Source organism: Daphnia carinata, chromosome 1, assembly GCF_022539665.2.
Source record: "Daphnia carinata strain CSIRO-1 chromosome 1, CSIRO_AGI_Dcar_HiC_V3, whole genome shotgun sequence".
NCBI classification, from domain to species: domain Eukaryota; kingdom Metazoa; phylum Arthropoda; class Branchiopoda; order Diplostraca; family Daphniidae; genus Daphnia; species Daphnia carinata.
In genome coordinates this window covers 12,761,650-12,778,789 of record NC_081331.1, presented here as the reverse complement: position 1 = coordinate 12,778,789, position 17,140 = coordinate 12,761,650, and the positions used below count along the sequence as shown (strand labels likewise).

The following is a 17,140-nucleotide window of genomic DNA, read 5'->3' as shown; positions in this document are numbered from 1 at the left end:
CTTACGCACTTTTTTTTCGTAGAACCCCACTGGCGCATTGGTTGTTGTCCCTGCAGGTTAAAATAGGATTTCCTGGAACGTGTTCCATGCTGTTTCTCAAGGGCAAGCAGGGGTGATTGGGTCTCTTGACAACCAATCTGTATGTTCATACGTCGCTCACAAAAAAAAGCTTTACATGTATGCTGGTAGGATTGCAACAAGAAGTACCTTATATCATTATCAATTTTTGGCACGTCCCACCCAGTCACGACTCATACACGCAGGGTGAGATGTCCACATTTATCATTCTTTTCTATCGTACATTGTTTTAAAAGCTCTTGTACTCTCGAAAGAAGGAAAGTTGTTTGCTCCGGGCATTGGTTTTTCTGTGCAGCTTTTCTAATTTATTTTTTGCTTTCTTTCTTTTCCCCTTACAAGGCGACTACGTTATCACGAGTGCCCTGCCGCCATCTTCCTCTACCTGGCCTGTAAGTATAAAAACCCACAACGTTCGAATGCACCTTCGCTGTGGGTTCGAACTGTACCAGACGATAAAGCAACGCTGTGGACTCAGCACTCTTCCAAGGATGACAAGACTTACGTTGATTTGTTTGTCCATTTGTCTGCTAGTGTCTGTGTACGATGTCCAGTCCGCGGCAGTTTTGGTAAGTCTTATCCCCTTATAACTTTTTCCTGTTGGTGATGTGTATTTCAATTATTGCATCCAGGAATCGGGAGTCAGAGTCACTGACGCCGCCAAGGCGGTGATCGACAAAATCAAGGCCGGCAAGGATTTTCGCTACGGTGTATTCTTCGTTCAAAACGAGACGCTCATTGATGTTGAATCGACGGGTATGATGGCTTTAAGTTGTGATATAAAATAAGGTTTTGCCTTAGTTGAGTTTTCTGTTCTGAATAGGAAGCCGCACTGCGAGTTACGATGAATATTTGAAACATTTGAAGATTGTCAAACCAACAGGAAAAGAATGCCGTTATGGCGTTCTTGATGCCGAATTTCAGTGCAAATCATCTCCTGTAAATATTTAAATTACTTTGTAAAATTGTGACACAAAAAACTTATGTGGCTTTTTAATTTTTTTGGGTGAAAAGGATAAGAAGAGAGACAAACTTGTTTTGATGTCTTGGTGCCCTGATGAAGTCAAAGTGCGATCCAAGTTTATTCACGCCGCCTCCGTAGAAGGTATGAAGAAAGCTGTTCCAGGAATATCCGCTTTTGTTCAGGTGAGTACTTTGTAAATGAATCAGCTAGCGGGATTTTTCATTTGGCTCATTTTGTTGCATAAATTTTGAAAATCAGGCCAGCGATGATGAGCAAGCTTCCATGGCGTCGGTTCAAGATAAGCTCACAAGAACAGTGACCGCTTGTTAAATGAGATTCGAAAATTATGCCTACTGGAACTGCAATAATCAGAATTTTTATCCCTGTTGCCGTGTTATAATTACGCATTTTTTTCCGATTTGCTAAATACATTTTAAACGTATTACGACTTTAAAGTACCTGCATGTTCAAGGTTGCTGTAGAAAAATGACGTGATATTGTCAACTGAAGGTCAAACCATCTATGAAAAAATAAACCCGGTATGCATACGCCCAAAAAGGTGGGCGTAGCATCTTTACAATATATCCTATCTCAAGGTGAGCGACGTCAAAACTGAACACGCTTCAATTTTTATGCACAAGGAACAGTGATAAAAAAAAACTAAAATCTAAAAACTGGATGTTACTATGACAACTCGGAAAGACGCAGAGCTCTTACTACGAAATCATGTGTTTTTTTTGGAGCTAATCTACTTTTACATATCCTACTTGCCATGAGCTCGCGTATTGAAATAGCAAAACGATGTTGGATAGTGGAAAACGCAGTTGCGCAATGCAAAGGTAACTGACTTGTCACGCTTTCCATATAAAACCAGTTACGTGCCAATAACGTATGGTCATCTTTGATTCAGCAACAAGACCAAATCAAAAGGAACGTGAGGGCATTTGCCTTTCAGTGGTTTTACCAGCATGTATTGGTCTAAAATAAAATCTATAAAATGTAAACATCACGAGACAAACATTGAAAGCAATAATTTCTCCAATACTTAAAAACAATAAAATGAGATGCACAGATGTCTTTGGAAGACTTCTTTCTAACGTGCGTGAACACCGAATACACTTCAACGTTTGATCCAATTTTTCTTCAAATGCTTGAAGTAACTGATGAAGGCATCATTGGGGATACAAGCGGCTTGGCCATATCAGAATTCTCCGCTAACCTGTAACACACGGTCAATAGGAAATTCGTCTTCTTACTATGCAAACCCCTTCCGTACAACCTGATTCCTTAAACTCAGGCATAACTTAGGTAGCGTTCGAATCAATCAGAATTTACCTTTGAGCAACGTCTTTTCCATGCTCTCGTCGATTCGGACGTGGTGGACAACATGTAAGCCATTGTTTGTATCCAAAGTCTTTACCTTTTTCGGTTAGTGTTAGAAGAAGGGAATAATTTAACTTTAAAATCAGAACAATGACAAGAACAAATGATAGTGCTTTACGAACCGAATAGTTCACCCTCTTCTAGGGTCTGTGGCAAGTGCTGGTGCAGAGTTTCAGGTAAGGTCAACGCACACAGGCCACCGGCCACCATCAGACCGCCCATGATCATCAGAGGCAAAACCATCAAGCTTTCAGTTCCCTTTGGCGAAAAAAGAGGAAAAGAGTTTATTATTCATTTTTCTGGAACACGGTGCCATTAAAAAAACTGACCAGATAATTGATGAGCGGAATGAAGATTGGGCCAAGCATTCCTGCGACGCCACTAATGCTGATACCGATACCGCGTACAACAGTTGGATATAATTCAGACGCCATTAAGGGAAGGACCTAACGAGATGTAAAATTGGGTATAAAAATGGAATGATTTCCTGCACTATCGCTCTTCCATTTGACATGCAAAATTTCATTACCACAAAGGCGGAGGATATTCCGAATTTGCCGACGCAGTAGAGCACAAGCATAACGATGTAATCTACATGACATAAACAACAAGATTAGATAATAGGTATAGTTAATATTATATCGACGGATTAGAATTTGCTGGCTTACCATCTTGGAAGGATAGGGTCGCTAGACAAGCGACCCCGCCCAAAATCATGGAGAAGCAGAGCGTCCATCGTCGACCCCATCGATCCATTGTTGGCCAAAGAAAGAAATAGGTTGGCAGTTCCGCCACGCCTGCCAGTAGGAAATTCAGATATTCATTGCCGCCTAATGCCGGCGCATAATAGGAAAGGCCAACGTATACTGAAGTAACTGTGAACCTAAGCAAAGATTCATTATCTGCGCCAATCGAATTAACAGTAGAACAATCGACGAAAGGAAAATACCAGATGAATGTAACGATTGCGGTTTTTCGGGCCATATTGGGTGTCTTCACTAAATCAAGCGCTCCATAAGTCGGTTGGGAACGATTGGAATCCACGTTTTCGCCTGCCGCTTCAGCGTTGCTCTTAAATAAATTATTAATAATTTTTTTAAATGTAAGAGCTTTGCAATGATAACTGTTATGTATTGGGAAAGGTGTTCAAATACTTTGAGCTGATTGAAATATCCAGCTGGCAGGGATCGTTTGTTGATGCGGGCCATCTTCCGGATTTCGACTTCGGCTTCTGCTAATCGATTCTGTGACAACAGCCATCTGGGAGATTCCGGTAAGACCCTATATCATTTTGAAACGTTTGTTGAAAAGACTTCACGGGTTCGTAGATAACGTGATTTTCATGTCTTTAGAAAGTACCACCAATAGACGAAGAAGGCTAAAAATGGAAGAGAGGTGGCCAATGACATTTGTCGCCAATCACGAACCAGCCACACCACCACACCCAACAGACACAGTGTGCATGAATAAACCACGTTGGCCAACAAGGCGACGTGAGTTCGCCAGGATGGGCCTACCAGTTCAATGGCTATCGAAACCAAAACACAATCACACAATACAATTAGGGAAGAATGAAAGAAACCCTAATAAAAATTTAAAAAATTCCGAAAAAGAGGGTTCTATATAGTACCCATGACAAAAGGAGTTCCCATGATAGCCGGTACGGTAAACCCAACTATAAAAACAATATATAAAAAAAGAAGTGTATAGTGTGTAGATGATTGAGATTTAGAATAGTTAAGTTATTACCGCCAATCCTACATGCTAACCAAATGCCGAAATTGGGAGCAAATGCTGTTGCGATAGCGAATATGCTTTCAATCAACAGGTAAATAAAAAATGCTGGCCGTCTCCCCATGCTGATACATCAATGAAAGATTGAAATTATGGACAATTTTATAGCAAAATAAGCTTAATTTTAAACACTTACCTGTCTTGTATGTACCCGAAAATCCAGTTACCAATAAGCCCGCTAATGCCAAAAAGAACTAGAGCCATCGTCGGATAGAAATCTTTATCGCACACCAGTTCCCACTATTGAGAGTCAATTGATTTTGAAGAAAAATTAATTGATAAACGGAAATCAGTTGTCATTTGACTAAATGAAAAGAGGAAACGCAGTGTTGGGGAGAGACAAACCGTTCGGATTCATTTGAATATAATTACCCTTTTTGAAACAAGACCGGACATATTCAAAGCGGCAGTGATTGACAGTTATTGGAAGGCCAGTTTCCTGTCTGGCTTAGGTGGTTTTCCATGGGTTAAAAAGCAAGCAAACCGAAACGAAACGAACATGGGGAGAGGGAAACGAAACAAAACAATGTTTGCCAAGCGTAACTTAAAAACTTACTTCACTCACTACCGTGGTTGTCTCTTGATCATTGTTCTGGAACTTCCAACCCACTTGGCATGGCACTGTTGGAATATCCGATGATGACAAATTTCCGCTAGCTTGAAGTAGCACAGTAAGGTCTTCCGCGACGGAGTAATTCCGCGAGTACATCGAACATGAGCTAAAGTTCCATCTCCTGTCTTTGTTCATCACGAACGGAATACTAACATTGATTTGTTTCAAATCTTACAATGCGGTCAATTTTCTTTACATGCAAAAACGAAAGTGAATATTTTAGAAATACCTTATGTTGCGAATAAAATCATCCGTGAGATTGCGTGCCGTGAAATCGAGATCGGGTACGAGACATCGAAATTTGGGTTGAGTTGCCATAAACAGCTGATTGTACGCATGGAACCCACAGGGTATCATGCCGGGTAGAAAAACAAACCACACCATCAGTTTTTGGTAGTTTCCGTACTCACCCACATCGGGCAGAATTAAATCAAAATCTATGGACATTTCAAATTTCTGTGGCTCTGTATTCGTTTCAATTTCAAAACATGAAAAAGGAAAACAAACGAGGAGTGGCCAAGATGCACACCTATGCGGGACTGCAGTTGGTAACGAACTGCGGAGAGTAGTCTGCACGCTTGGCTCACTAGATAACTCCCTGCATCGAAGGAACGAACCACGACATAGTGAAATAGTTGGGGTAGGGAAGGGTAAGGAAAGTTAGAGGCACTTCCAATTCCGAGCGGCCGGAACTAACACCGCCCTAACAACATCAGCTCTTCGCATTCCGCTGGTCTCCAAGTGTAGCCGTGTCTTTTGTGAGAATTTTACAATAAAAGACCCTGTCATATAAGGAAGTGGGGTTAGAAAAAGCAGAGGGGTTGGGGATGAGGAGCAAAAAGGTTCAACAGATATCTATGGCATAAAAAGAGAAGGACACCATAAAGGGAATGACAAAAGAGGAACTAGGTCGAGTTACGCTTAACAAAATTGCATTGGAGACATCTAGTGGATGTCGAATTAAGAATATTGATAATTTTAAATTGATTTACCTGTTCCACATTGTCCGCAATCAGAAACTAATATTAACTAATAGAAACAAATCGATCTAACATTGGTAAGATAATTTTAAAATAAAAAAATGCGAGACGTCATTCAACTCACGGAACAAAGGTGGCATTAGGCTTCGAAGGATAAAGTTGCAATACTAGAAACTACAAGATTATCGTAAATTTCAAAAAAGGAAATTTCAAGGTTTTAAGTTGAATTCACAACTAAAATATCTTTAAATAGGTACGTACCTACGTAGATATTGGATGGCGCAGAATTGCTATATTACCACTTCAAGTTTTCTAAATCAATGTATGCCTTTATGGCTGATCTTGAAAATGAAAAGCCAACAAAAAATTTATTCAAATTCAAACCTGCATGCAGAATAAAAAGTCCAATTGGCTAGTCACTATTCGTTTCATCATCTATCTTTTTGTGTACCTTGATGCAGACAAAACTGCTTTTCACATGATAGGTTTGCCAATCGGCCGTTAGATGACAGTTTGGAGGATTTCAAGATCAGTAGGACCAGTGGCGCGTCGTTTTCGTTTTCAATATACGTTTGGGTTTTCAACATGGCGGACTTAAACGCGGCCAGCCGATTTGAAAAATCGTTAGGTTTGTTGACAACACGTTTCGTAAATCTTTTGCAAGAAGCTCGCGATGGGGTGTTGGATCTGAAAGTGGTGAGCATCACTGATCGATAAATTATCGTACGTATGGATAACGTAACGGTTGTGTTTGCCTAGGCCGCGGATACCTTGGCCGTCAGACAGAAACGGCGTATTTATGATATCACAAATGTTCTAGAAGGAATAGGACTAATAGAAAAGAAGAGTAAAAACAGTATACAATGGAGGTTTGTTTTTATGCATTTATGTTTAATTTTATGTTATTGATGACAGTTTTAATTTTATAGAGGGGCAGGCCCTGGATGCAATACTCAAGAGATCGGAGAAAAACTTGCTCAGTTGAGGAATGAAGTAGCATCATTAGATACATTAGAAAAAAACCTAGACCAGCACAAGCAGGTATTTTCCTTTCAGTGGAACATGATTTAGCCAGCAATATGGCCTAATAGTTCAAGATATCAATAAAACAAATATGGAAGTTCTGCTTCTTAAAACAATTTAATTCAAACAGTTGACTCATATATACCCCTTGGACTTTTACCCTACAGTGGATACAGCAAAGCTTTCGTAACACAAGTGAAGATAGTGTCAACAGTCGATTAGCATACATCACTCATGACGATCTTTGCTCAAGCTTTGAAGGTGATACCTTATTAGCCATCAGAGCACCACCACATACTCACCTAGAAGTTCCCATTCCAGAAGAAGACCAGGTGAAAATCTAAACAAGACACTCATTTGAGCATTAATGACCAAATTAACTTAGATTCCCTTACAGAAACGTCAGTATCAGATCCATCTGAAATCACAAACAGTTCCCATTCACGTTCTGCTGGTGAATAAGGATAATGAAGGCACTAGTCCGATTGCTGTACCTGTACCTCCCCCGAAACGGTTCTTAACGGTAGTACATCTTCATCATGTTCTATTGCAAAATTGCTGATATGTCTTTTGTGTGTATGTATGCCTAAGCAGGAAACGCGGCGTTCGCCACGCAAGTCTCAATCTCAAGATCAGCAAGAACCGGCTTTAAAGCCGATGCAGTCATCTGGAGCCGATGCAGATGACACCGAAATGGAGGAACTTGTGTCTGATTCGTTCCTCCGATTAAGTCCTCCTCCCAGTGAGAGGGACTATTACTTCCACCTTGATGAAAATGAGGGTCTTACCGATCTATTTGACATGCCCATCTCGTCTTTCTGATCCCGCATGCTGCATAGCTGACCCTAGCTACGTCCGCTGTGCCAGTGATGAATCTTACCTGTTCTCTTCCTCCCCTACCTTTATTGCTCTGGTGGCGTGGTGGCAGTAACAGACAGAACTCCACCGTTTGACACAGCAAAAGTTCAAATTCAACCGTGTTGAAAATTCATTCATCGACCTGTTAAATGAAGTACCCGTCGCCGGTTTTCTTCCTCTCACCATCAAGTGCTGTTATGTGCTGTATGTTAGATGCAAAATCCTCATCAAAAACTGAATAAAATTGAATAGAACCCCAGCAGCCCCAGTTCAGTATCATTTACTTTGCTGCGCTTGATTTTTCATCTACGCAGCACGTTAGCCCATTTAGTGTTCATATTCTATGATATCGTTTTTATTGTGTCGGAAAACTAGTATTGTCAAAAGCAAAATTTTAGTTTAATAACAAAATGAGAAAATCGCATGCTGTCAAGTGTCAACCCTTTTATCTGTCAGATACTAGCAGACGAAAAAGGTTTTTGTTTTTGGACTGAGAACTATCGGCAGCAGGCAACGTCATCACACAGGACCAGGCAAATCATCTCAATGTACAACTACCTGTTCATTTAACCAATCCAACAACCACAGGTGTTAAAAGTAGACATTTTAAAAGAAAGAAATCATTAAATTTACAACAAATTTCAGATTGTACAATGAGGAAGCGAGGAGAATTACAAGCAGAAAATGGACGTTCTTCATTGAGTGAAAAAGGAAGTAGTTACCAAATCAAAGAAATGAAGGACGCACCGCTTATTTGGAGTTGGAAAGGTGAAGGCAAAAATATTGCCCTGCTCTTCTTTTTGTATTTGCTGCAAGGAATTCCTTTAGGATTGACTGCCAGCATTCCCCTCATGCTACAGAACCGGCATGTTAGCTACAAAGAACAAGCAGAATTCAGTCTTGTGTTTTGGCCATTTAGCCTGAAACTCCTATGGGCTCCAATAGTGGACTCCTTGTATTCATCTAAGATGGGGAGAAGAAAAACTTGGGTACTAAAATCATTTATTGCTTCTTCGCAATAGGCATTAATATCTGTTGTTGTTGCACAGCTTGTTCCTGTACAGTACCTGATTGGAGTGGCTATGCTGTTTTTGTCAACTAGGGTGGACCAATATCTGGATTCAGAAGGGTCCCCTAATATCCAACTGTTAACTGCAGCATTCTTTATTCTAAACTTTTTAGCTGCAACTCAAGACATTGCTGTTGATGGATGGGCATTAACAATGTTGCACAGGTTTTCTTTTAATTGTCCATTTGCAAATTATTTTATAAAACACTAACACATACATTCTCTGTTATACACAGGAAAAATGTGGGTTATGCTTCTACTTGCAACAGTGTTGGTCAAACTGCTGGTTATTTTTTAGGCTATGTTGTTTTTGTAGCTTTTGAATCTGCAGATTTCTGCAACAAATATCTAAGGAATCATCCTGAACCAAATGGTCTTCTAACATTATCAGGTAAAGTACTAGAATTCACGCGTTGCGTGTGGTCAAGTTTCTAATTCGATTCCATATATGGATTCTAGGGTTCCTTTATTTTTGGGGAATCATTTTCTTTATCACCACGACGCTTGTGTGGTTTTTCAAAAGAGAGAAAACACAAGCACAAGAAAATAACGAAAGAGACGGCCATGAAGGCGATGAGCAGGATTTAAGCATTATGGAGACTTACAAGCTATTGCTCAAAATATTTAAACTTCCTGTCATCAGGTGGACTGTAGTAGTTCTCTTAACCTGCAAGGTAACTTTAAGCATTTCAGAATTTCATTTGCTGGTATTATTTTCTCCGTCTTATCATTTAGATAGGATTTTCAGCGTCCGATGCAGTTTCCGGTCTTAAATTAGTTGAAATGGTAACAATGAGAATTTTCCCTCCCTGCTTGATTATTGTGACTTTCGATTGATCTCGGTGTTATTAAATCTTTTAGGGAGTTCCCAAAGCGCAATTAGCCTTGTTAGCGGTCCCTTTAGTCCCACTTCAAATTGTCCTGCCACTTTTCATAAGCCGATACACTGCCGGGCCTCGGCCCATGCAAGTTTTTATAAAAGCCATTCCTTATAGGTAAACAAGATCGTTCTTAAACAAAAAGAACCACCGTTAATTCTTTAATACATTCACCTCACCAACCTGCAGGTTAATGTTCGGATTTGTTTATGCTGGTCTGGTATGGATAACTCCCTGGTTTCAAAGCAGCGACGGCCAGTTTCCTTTTTATTACTATTTAATCGTTGTTATCATTTACGCTATACATCAGGTACCACCATACGCATTCATTCATTAATTGCCACCATGTAATTATCAGTTTTCCTAGGTCACAGTGTACAGTATGTTTGTTGCCGTGATGGCATTCTTTGCCAAAGTAAGACGTTGCGTGTTCAACATTTATTTCCTCAACAACTTATCCTTTTATGATCGTTCTTTGTTTATAGGTTAGTGATCCTCAGGTTGGCGGAACCTATATGACGCTACTAAACACAGGTGCCGTGATTAACAAAAATATATATTGTTACCTTTTGAGTACTTTATTGTCTTCTTTGTTTTTCAAATATTATTTTGCAGTGTGCAATCTTGGGGGCAACTGGCCCTCTACGTTAGCTCTTTGGTCCGTTGATGCTTTGACTTGGAAAAGCTGCCACACAGGAAATTCTATCGTCGGTGAAACTAACAAGTGCCGCAATTCCGCCGAAACACTGGTAAGTTATCATTTTCTCGATGTTTAACGTCAGCCATAAACATAAGCGTAAAACTTGTTTCATTTGGGCATAGTTATGTACTGAAGCTGGAGGTCAATGCGTCGTCGACTTGGATGGTTTTTACGTTGAATCGCTTATATGCATTGTTTTCGGATTTCTATGGCTCCGTTGGGGTCGCCGTGTTATTCAGCAGTTGCAGTCAAAGGACGAAAGTGCATGGAAAGTGCGCAACAATTTGTAAAAGGAAATGGTTTCATTTGCGTTTTGCATTACTCTCTGGAAAGGGATATGCGCATAACACAGTGTGTTATTTTCATCATGCCTACATTTTTCTGGAATGTTAAAATGTATTATTAATACATGTTTTAATGGTTGTCCTTTTTAAAATGGTTTCTATTTGTGTGTTTTGATAGTCATCTGGTGCATGACTTTGCTTTTTTGCTGCTTATCTTAGGTTTACAGCTTTGACCGTTCATCCTTCACTGATAGTCGTCACGATAGCTAGGCGTACAACATACAGTGATTTATTTTGTTGTTGCAATCTCGGACAGAAGAAACATGGTCGGATCCCGTGTTGCAGTGGTACGTTTTGAATTCATCTTCCCCAACTTATATGTATGTTCCATGCAACTCATTTAACATTAACTTCATTACCTGGATTCAAAAAGGTTACTGGAGCAAACCAAGGCATTGGCTATGCAACTGTTAAAGAACTATGTAAAACGTTTAGCGGCTCAGTTTATCTAACTTCTCGAAATGAGAATTTGGGTAGGGCCGCAGTCGAAGAACTTGGGAAGCTTGGCTTGCATCCCAAATACCACCAACTTGATATCGATGACGAATCCAGTGTTCTGCGGCTGAGAGACTACCTGAAAGCAACCTATAGCGGTCTAGATATCTTGGTTAACAATGCTGCGATGTTAATTTTGGCGAAAAATGAAGATTCACGAGAATTGTTTACAGAAAACACGCGCTCCGTAGTGCAAACTAATTTTTTCAATACGCTTCGTGTGTGCAATATCCTTTTCCCCCTTCTGAGGCCTCACGCAAGAGTAGTCAATTTATCTAGCAGCATGGGTCACATTTCCCAGATCGAGGGTCAGAGTGAGGCAGCCACCACATTAAGAGCCAAATTTTCTTCTCCGGATCTCTCGTACGACGAGCTGTTGAAACTCATGAACGATTTTCTGGAGTAACTTTTAAAGACCGTTGATTCCTAAATTTCAAAATTTAAACTTGTTTTGACATTTTTATAGTGCTGTGAAGCGAGGAGATCATTCGGATTATGGCTGGCCACAGAAAAACTGGGTCTCTTACATTGCGTCTAAAATCGCTGTAAGTGCGATGACACGAATCCAACAACGTGATTTCAATGTTGATCCACGTGAAGACATAATCGTTAATCACGTCCATCCTGGCTACGTCAATACGAAAATGGCGTCCTTTAAAGGGGTGTTAACAATTGAACAAGGTAGCTACATGTAGAATTCATTGCTTCATACCACTTGATTAACGTTAATTATTGATTGACTAGGTGCTGCTGCTCCGTCGTGGTTGGCCATGTTGCCACCCAACGACGCCACAAATCCGAAAGGAGCTTACGTTTGGCACGATAAGACCATCGTCGATTGGGTAAATGGGCTACTTCCGGCGCAATATTAATCAATTTCTTATGAATGTTTCCCAGAATACTTATAAGCTACACCGTATTTTACCTTCAAGCAATAATAAATTTGAAAGAACATTTTCTATACTTAATCAATCACATATCCTCTTCCTTTTGGATTCTTGCAGCACATCAAACTGTTGGGAAATTTTGAAGCGTTCTATTTTAGTCTTTAACATACATGGTTCCATGGGAACACACGTTTTTAACGAGGAGCGAGAAGAGCATCTTGTTTTATCCATTGGCAGTTTTTCCTTCACGATCACCTTCACATTCAAGTGTGTTACAAAAGAGGATTGGGGAACGACCGTGGAAGCAGAGGGGCTTCCCCGTTTTTCTTCATTTATGCTTCAAGGTTTTGGATACTCGTACTGCTTAAACAGGCCTTTATGAGACAAGAGATCTTTCGCGTGCCGGATTTATGGTGAGTCGGTAACGAGAAAGGTTTAATAAGGAATCCGTTCTCTGTTTTGCGTGTGCACCGTAGATCACTACGCGTCTGAAATAACATGTTTGATAAGAAAGTGCCACCCATATAAGGGATATACCCTTATTCTTTTATATCAAAGTCGTCAAAGAATAAATAATTCTTTTATTTCGTTTACTAAAGTATCTGAAACAGGAATTAAACGAGGAAGGTTAGGGGTGGTGTTTTTTTTTGTTCGTCCTCCAGATCGTCGTTCAAGGTTTTGTGGCTTTTTACAGCAACCACCTCGGTCGGTGTAGATGTTCAGAAACAGGACAAAAACAAAAACCGTGATGATGATTTAGTATAAAATGACATGGATTTGGGCTCCATCGACATCAGTTCTTCAGCTCTCGAGTTAACTCTTCAGATCGTTGCAACAATGAAAGTCGTGGTAAGACTTTTTATTCCTTTTCTAAGACAAAAGTAGCGCTTTTAATTTAAATAATTATTTTAGCACTCATAAGTTTACTTATATGCTTACTATAATTCGATTGATTGAACCAGATCGTACTTGCATGCCTAATGGCGCTTGCCGCCGCCGTTGAGACGGACGCAGTAGTAGAGGCATCTGATTTGGATGTTGCCGAATACAACAGGCGCAGTGGGTACTATGGAACATACCGCAAGGGATATGGACCATATGGTGGCGAATATCGCGGAACATACAGATGGGGCCGCCACCGTCGTTCAGTTGAAGACGGAGCGCTTGCCTCTGATTTGGAGGCTGCGGAACATCAGAGTCGAAGCTATGGAGGCTATGGAAGTACCGGAGGTTATGGAGGCTATGGAAACACCAGAGGCTATGGAGGCTATGGAAGGACCGGAGGATATGGAGGCTATGGAAGTACCGGAGGATATGGAGGCTATGGAAGTACCAAAAGCTATGGCTATGGAAATACCAAAAGCTATGGCTATGGAAATACCAAAAGCTATGGCTATGGTGGCTATCCCAGCGGATACGGAAGTTGGGGCTATGGTAGTTATGGAGGTCACCGTGCCTTTGGGTACTCCGTTTAAAGGAAAGAAAAAATCAATTTTTCGAAATATCTGTCCATGTCTGCATGACTGTTACTGTTTGTTTTAGTCTTTTCTTTCCACATTACTTTTGTTTAAGTGGTATGTTTCAAAATTATCCCAATGACCATGAAAATTGGTACGCTGTAACCTTTCGTTTTAAAATTCAATAAAACGTTTGCATTTTTAAGATTCGGTTTTCTTGTTGCTTATGTGTACGGAAGTGGCATGCCTAAGACGAAGCGAATTGGTCTCGGTTTCGCACAACAGTCTGTTGAACTGGAGATTACAAAGGCTTCGTTTTGCATGACTTGCCAAAGAAATGCTTGTAAACATAAGTGCATCCATCACCTCCAATTGGAAATTCATGCGCATCTTTCACAGAGCATTTGACGACTCGTTTTTATGGTAAATTTGGAACATAAACACATATGCGTCGTTTAGGTGTTTTCATCATGATAATGTGTTTTTCTTTATGGGCCACCACAGTTTGCTTTTCATGAAGGTAGTTAAAGTGTAGAAGTAGGATATGGTTGGTAGAGTTCAAATCATTTTATAAGCATCTGTAGTATAATGGTTTTCACGGTTGTTTCACACGCAACAGGTTCTCAGTACGATCCTGGGCAGATGCAGGAAAGGTAGTTCCATAAGTAAATATTGAACTAAAGGACCGTAAATGCGGCCAGTGTGACAGATACGGTTAATACGAATAAGGTTTGCAAAGGAATCCGTTCTCTGTTTTGCGTGTGCAACGTGGATCACTACGCGTTTGAAATAACATGTCTGATAAGAAAGTGCCAACCATATAAGGGATACACCCTTATTCTTCATCATCATCATTTTGTCAAAGTCGTCACAGAAAAAAACAATACTTTTATTTCATGTACTAAAGTAAGCTCTGATCCTGATATTAAACGGGGAAGGTTAGGGTAGGTGTCTTTTTTTGTTTGTCCTCCATATCGTCGTTCAAGGTTTTGTGGCTTTTTACAGCAATCATCGGCGGGTGTAGATATTCAGAAGGAGGACAGAAACAAAAGCCCTGATGATGATTTAGTATAAAATGGCATGGAATTGTGCTCCATCGACATCAGTTCTTCAGCTCTCGAGTTAACTCTTCAAATCGTTGTAACAATGAAAGTCGTGGTAAGCTTTTAATTTAAAATAATTATTTTAGCTCTCATAAGTTTACTTTTATGTTTACTATAATTCGATTGATTAAATCAGATCGTACTTGCATGCCTAATGGCGTTTGCCGCCGCCGTTGAGACGGACGCAGTAGTAGAGGCCTCTGATTTGGATGTTGCCGAATACAGGCGCGGTGGGTACTATGGAGGATACCGCAGTGGATATAACCCATATGGTGGCGGATATCGTGGAACATACGGATGGGGCCGCCAACGTCGTTCAGTTGAAGATGGAGCGCTTGCTGCTGATTTGGAAGCTGCGGAACATCAGCGTCGAACATATGGAGGCTATGGAAGTACCGGAGGTTATGGAGGCTATGGAAGGACCGGAGTATATGGAGGCTATGGAAGTACCGGAGGATATGGAGGCTATGGAAGTACCAAAAGCAATGGCTACGGAAATACCAAAAGCTATGGCTATGGAAATACCAAAAGCTATGACTATGGAAATACCAAAAGCTATGGCTATGATGGCTATCGCAGCGGATACGGAGGTTGGGGCTATGGTAGTTATGGAGGCCACCGTGGATTTGGGTACTCCGGTTAAAAGAAAAAAAAATTGTTTCTCGAAATATCTGTGCATGTCTGCATGATTGTTACTGTTTGGTAAAATTGGCACGCTGTAACCCTTCGTTTTAAAATTCAATAAAGGGTTTGCATTTTTAAGATTCGATTTTCTTTTTGCTTATGTGTACGGACGTGGCATATCTAAGACGCAGCGAATTGGTCTCGATTTCGTATAACCGTCTGTTAAACTGGAAATTGCGGTGGCTTCGTTTTGCATGATTTGCCAATGAAATGCTTGTAAACATAAGTGCATCGAACACCTCCAATTGGAAATTCATGCGCATCTTTCATAGAGCATTCGACGACTCGTTTCTATGGTATATTTGGAACATAAGCACAAATGCGTCGTTTAGGCATTTTTTTTTATGATAACGTGTTTTTCTTATGTGCCACCGCAGCTTGCTTTTGATCTATGTAGTTAAACTGTTGAAGTAGGATATGGTGGGCAGAGTTGGAATAAGTCTCTCAACATGTATAGTGGGCAAATTGGCCAATTCCGGCGCAATATTAACCACTTGCTTATGAACGTTTCCCAGAGTACTTATAAGCTGCAATGAATTTAACCTTCGAGCACGAATAAAGTTGGAAGAACATTTTCTAGATTTCATCAATCACATATCCTTTTCCTGTTGGATTCTTGCAGCATATCAAACTGTTGGGAAATTTTGAGGCGTTGTATTTTAGCCTTTAACATGCATGATTTCATGGGAACACACGTTTTTGAAGAGGAGCGAGAAGAACAACTTGTTTTATTCATTGGCAGTCTTTCCTTCACGATCACCTTCATATTCAAGTGTGTCACTAAAGAGGATTGGGGAACGACCGTGGAAGCAGAGGGGCTTCCCCGTTTTTCTTCATTTATGCTTCAAGGTTTTGGATACTCGTACTGTTTAAACAGCTCTCTATAAGATAAGAGATTCTTCGCGTGGGTGTGACGGTGAGTCGGTAACGGGGAAAGTTTAATGAGCAATCCGTTCTCTGTTTTGCGTGTCACCGTGGAGCACTACGCGTATGAAATAAACATGTTTGATAAGAAAGTGCCAACCATATAAGGGATATACCCTTATTCTTCATCATCATCATTATTTTGCCAAAGTCGTCAAAGAAAAAGCAATTTTTTTATTCGTTTACTAAAGTAAGGTATGGTGCAGAAATTAAAAGGGCAAGGTTAGGGGTGGTGTCTTTGGTTGTTCGTCCTCCAGATCGCCGTTCAAGGTTTTGTGGCTTTTACAGCAACCATCTCGATCGGTGTAGATGTTCAGAAAGAGAACAGAAACAAAAGCCGTGATGATGATTTAGTATAAAATGGCATGGATTTGGGCTCCATCGACATCAGTTCTTCAGCTCTCGAGTTGTCTCTTCAAAACGTTGCAACAATGAAAGTCGTGGTAAGATTTTTGATTTCTTTTCTAAGATAAAAGTAGCGCTTTTCATTTAAAATAATTATTTTAGCTCTCATAAATTTACTTACAGTATATGCTTACTATAATTCGATTGATTAAACCAGATCGTACTTGCATGCCTAATGGCGCTTGCCGCCGCCGTTGAAACGGACGCGGTAGCAGAGGTATCTGATTTGGATGCTGCCGAATCCAGGCGCGGTTGGTACTATGGAGGATACCGCAGTGGATATAACCCATATGGTGGCGGATATCGCGGAACATACGGATGGGGCCGCCAACGTCGTTCAGTTGAAGACGGAGCGCTTGCCTCTGATTTGGAGGCTGCGGAACATCAACGTCGAAGCTATGGAGGCTATGGAAGGACCGGAGTATATGGAGGCTATGGAAGTACCGGAGGATATGGAGGCTATGGAAGTACCCAAAGATATGGCTATGGAAATACCAAAAGCTA

General features: G+C 40.6%; 6 protein-coding genes across 7 annotated transcripts; 5 read left to right on the top strand and 1 right to left on the bottom strand.

Annotated features, from left to right (window-relative positions):
- The first annotated feature begins 484 nt into the window (after positions 1 to 484).
- Positions 485 to 1,656, top strand: LOC130691293 (cofilin/actin-depolymerizing factor homolog). The gene is made up of 5 exons (XM_057514218.2): positions 485 to 644; positions 708 to 831; positions 899 to 1,014; positions 1,090 to 1,221; positions 1,298 to 1,656. The coding sequence occupies exons 1-5, from the start codon at positions 495 to 497 to the stop codon at positions 1,367 to 1,369; spliced, it is 594 nt and encodes a 197-aa protein (XP_057370201.1). The 5' UTR covers positions 485 to 494; the 3' UTR covers positions 1,370 to 1,656.
- A 335-nt stretch (positions 1,657 to 1,991) lies between these two features.
- LOC130691254 (beta-alanine transporter-like) lies at positions 1,992 to 5,438 on the bottom strand. Its single transcript, XM_057514168.2, has 14 exons — positions 5,059 to 5,438; positions 4,773 to 4,977; positions 4,353 to 4,456; positions 4,172 to 4,281; positions 4,053 to 4,097; positions 3,782 to 3,950; positions 3,577 to 3,703; positions 3,372 to 3,493; positions 3,091 to 3,305; positions 2,952 to 3,013; positions 2,752 to 2,868; positions 2,545 to 2,680; positions 2,375 to 2,459; positions 1,992 to 2,258 (listed from the first exon to the last, which is right to left on the bottom strand). The coding sequence occupies exons 1-14, from the start codon at positions 5,274 to 5,276 to the stop codon at positions 2,183 to 2,185; spliced, it is 1,791 nt and encodes a 596-aa protein (XP_057370151.1). The 5' UTR covers positions 5,277 to 5,438; the 3' UTR covers positions 1,992 to 2,182.
- A 911-nt stretch (positions 5,439 to 6,349) lies between these two features.
- On the top strand, positions 6,350 to 7,684 carry LOC130691286 (transcription factor E2F4-like). 2 transcript variants are annotated; one of them, XM_059496859.1, is made up of 6 exons: positions 6,350 to 6,505; positions 6,569 to 6,678; positions 6,739 to 6,850; positions 7,000 to 7,164; positions 7,230 to 7,355; positions 7,427 to 7,684. In XM_059496859.1, exons 1-6 carry the CDS (start codon positions 6,395 to 6,397, stop codon positions 7,652 to 7,654), a joined length of 852 nt encoding a protein of 283 aa, XP_059352842.1. In that variant the 5' UTR covers positions 6,350 to 6,394; the 3' UTR covers positions 7,655 to 7,684. The 2 variants fall into 2 exon arrangements, with proteins under 2 accessions (XP_059352842.1, XP_057370192.1); XM_057514209.2 differs by having other exon boundaries at positions 6,351 to 6,505; positions 7,218 to 7,355.
- A 482-nt stretch (positions 7,685 to 8,166) lies between these two features.
- LOC130691258 (acetyl-coenzyme A transporter 1-like) lies at positions 8,167 to 10,760 on the top strand. Its single transcript, XM_057514173.2, has 12 exons — positions 8,167 to 8,278; positions 8,336 to 8,679; positions 8,740 to 8,924; positions 8,996 to 9,150; positions 9,219 to 9,433; positions 9,495 to 9,545; positions 9,621 to 9,754; positions 9,827 to 9,947; positions 10,005 to 10,052; positions 10,123 to 10,171; positions 10,253 to 10,386; positions 10,460 to 10,760. Exons 2-12 carry the CDS (start codon positions 8,344 to 8,346, stop codon positions 10,625 to 10,627), a joined length of 1,596 nt encoding a protein of 531 aa, XP_057370156.1. The 5' UTR covers positions 8,167 to 8,278; positions 8,336 to 8,343; the 3' UTR covers positions 10,628 to 10,760.
- A 138-nt stretch (positions 10,761 to 10,898) lies between these two features.
- LOC130691283 (carbonyl reductase [NADPH] 3-like) lies at positions 10,899 to 12,139 on the top strand. The gene is made up of 4 exons (XM_057514205.2): positions 10,899 to 10,968; positions 11,055 to 11,578; positions 11,643 to 11,857; positions 11,921 to 12,139. Exons 1-4 carry the CDS (start codon positions 10,945 to 10,947, stop codon positions 12,046 to 12,048), a joined length of 891 nt encoding a protein of 296 aa, XP_057370188.1. The 5' UTR covers positions 10,899 to 10,944; the 3' UTR covers positions 12,049 to 12,139.
- A 695-nt stretch (positions 12,140 to 12,834) lies between these two features.
- LOC130691062 (TATA-binding protein-associated factor 2N-like) lies at positions 12,835 to 13,606 on the top strand. Its single transcript, XM_057513967.2, has 2 exons — positions 12,835 to 12,912; positions 13,026 to 13,606. Exons 1-2 carry the CDS (start codon positions 12,835 to 12,837, stop codon positions 13,536 to 13,538), a joined length of 591 nt encoding a protein of 196 aa, XP_057369950.1. The 3' UTR covers positions 13,539 to 13,606.
- The last annotated feature ends 3,534 nt before the right edge of the window (positions 13,607 to 17,140 follow it).

Bases quoted from the DNA above. Each gene is read 5' to 3' on its own strand.
- LOC130691283 (XM_057514205.2), top strand. From the start codon at position 10,945: ATGGTCGGATCCCGTGTTGCAGTG. The intron at 11,579-11,642 runs GTAACTTTTAAA...ACATTTTTATAG, and splicing joins CTCATGAACGATTTTCTGGA to TGCTGTGAAGCGAGGAGATC. The intron at 11,858-11,920 runs GTAGCTACATGT...TTGATTGACTAG, and splicing joins GGTGTTAACAATTGAACAAG to GTGCTGCTGCTCCGTCGTGG.
- LOC130691254 (XM_057514168.2), bottom strand. From the start codon at position 5,276: ATGTCCATAGATTTTGATTTAATTCTGCCCGATGTGGGTGAGTACGGA. The intron at 4,098-4,171 runs GTAATAACTTAA...TTGTTTTTATAG, and splicing joins GTTAGCATGTAGGATTGGCG to TTGGGTTTACCGTACCGGCT. The intron at 3,306-3,371 runs GTATTTTCCTTT...ATCTTTGCTTAG, and splicing joins GCAATCGTTACATTCATCTG to GTTCACAGTTACTTCAGTAT.
- LOC130691293 (XM_057514218.2), top strand. From the start codon at position 495: ATGCACCTTCGCTGTGGGTTCGAACTGTACCAGACGATAAAGCAACGC. The intron at 832-898 runs GTATGATGGCTT...TGTTCTGAATAG, and splicing joins CATTGATGTTGAATCGACGG to GAAGCCGCACTGCGAGTTAC. The intron at 1,015-1,089 runs GTAAATATTTAA...TTGGGTGAAAAG, and splicing joins TTCAGTGCAAATCATCTCCT to GATAAGAAGAGAGACAAACT.
- LOC130691286 (XM_057514209.2), top strand. From the start codon at position 6,395: ATGGCGGACTTAAACGCGGCCAGCCGATTTGAAAAATCGTTAGGTTTG. The intron at 6,679-6,738 runs GTTTGTTTTTAT...TTAATTTTATAG, and splicing joins AAAAACAGTATACAATGGAG to AGGGGCAGGCCCTGGATGCA. The intron at 7,165-7,217 runs GTGAAAATCTAA...AAATTAACTTAG, and splicing joins CCATTCCAGAAGAAGACCAG to ATTCCCTTACAGAAACGTCA.
- LOC130691062 (XM_057513967.2), top strand. From the start codon at position 12,835: ATGGATTTGGGCTCCATCGACATCAGTTCTTCAGCTCTCGAGTTAACT. The intron at 12,913-13,025 runs GTAAGACTTTTT...TGATTGAACCAG, and splicing joins TTGCAACAATGAAAGTCGTG to ATCGTACTTGCATGCCTAAT.
- LOC130691258 (XM_057514173.2), top strand. From the start codon at position 8,344: ATGAGGAAGCGAGGAGAATTACAAGCAGAAAATGGACGTTCTTCATTG. The intron at 9,948-10,004 runs GTACCACCATAC...CAGTTTTCCTAG, and splicing joins TCATTTACGCTATACATCAG to GTCACAGTGTACAGTATGTT. The intron at 10,387-10,459 runs GTAAGTTATCAT...ATTTGGGCATAG, and splicing joins GCAATTCCGCCGAAACACTG to TTATGTACTGAAGCTGGAGG.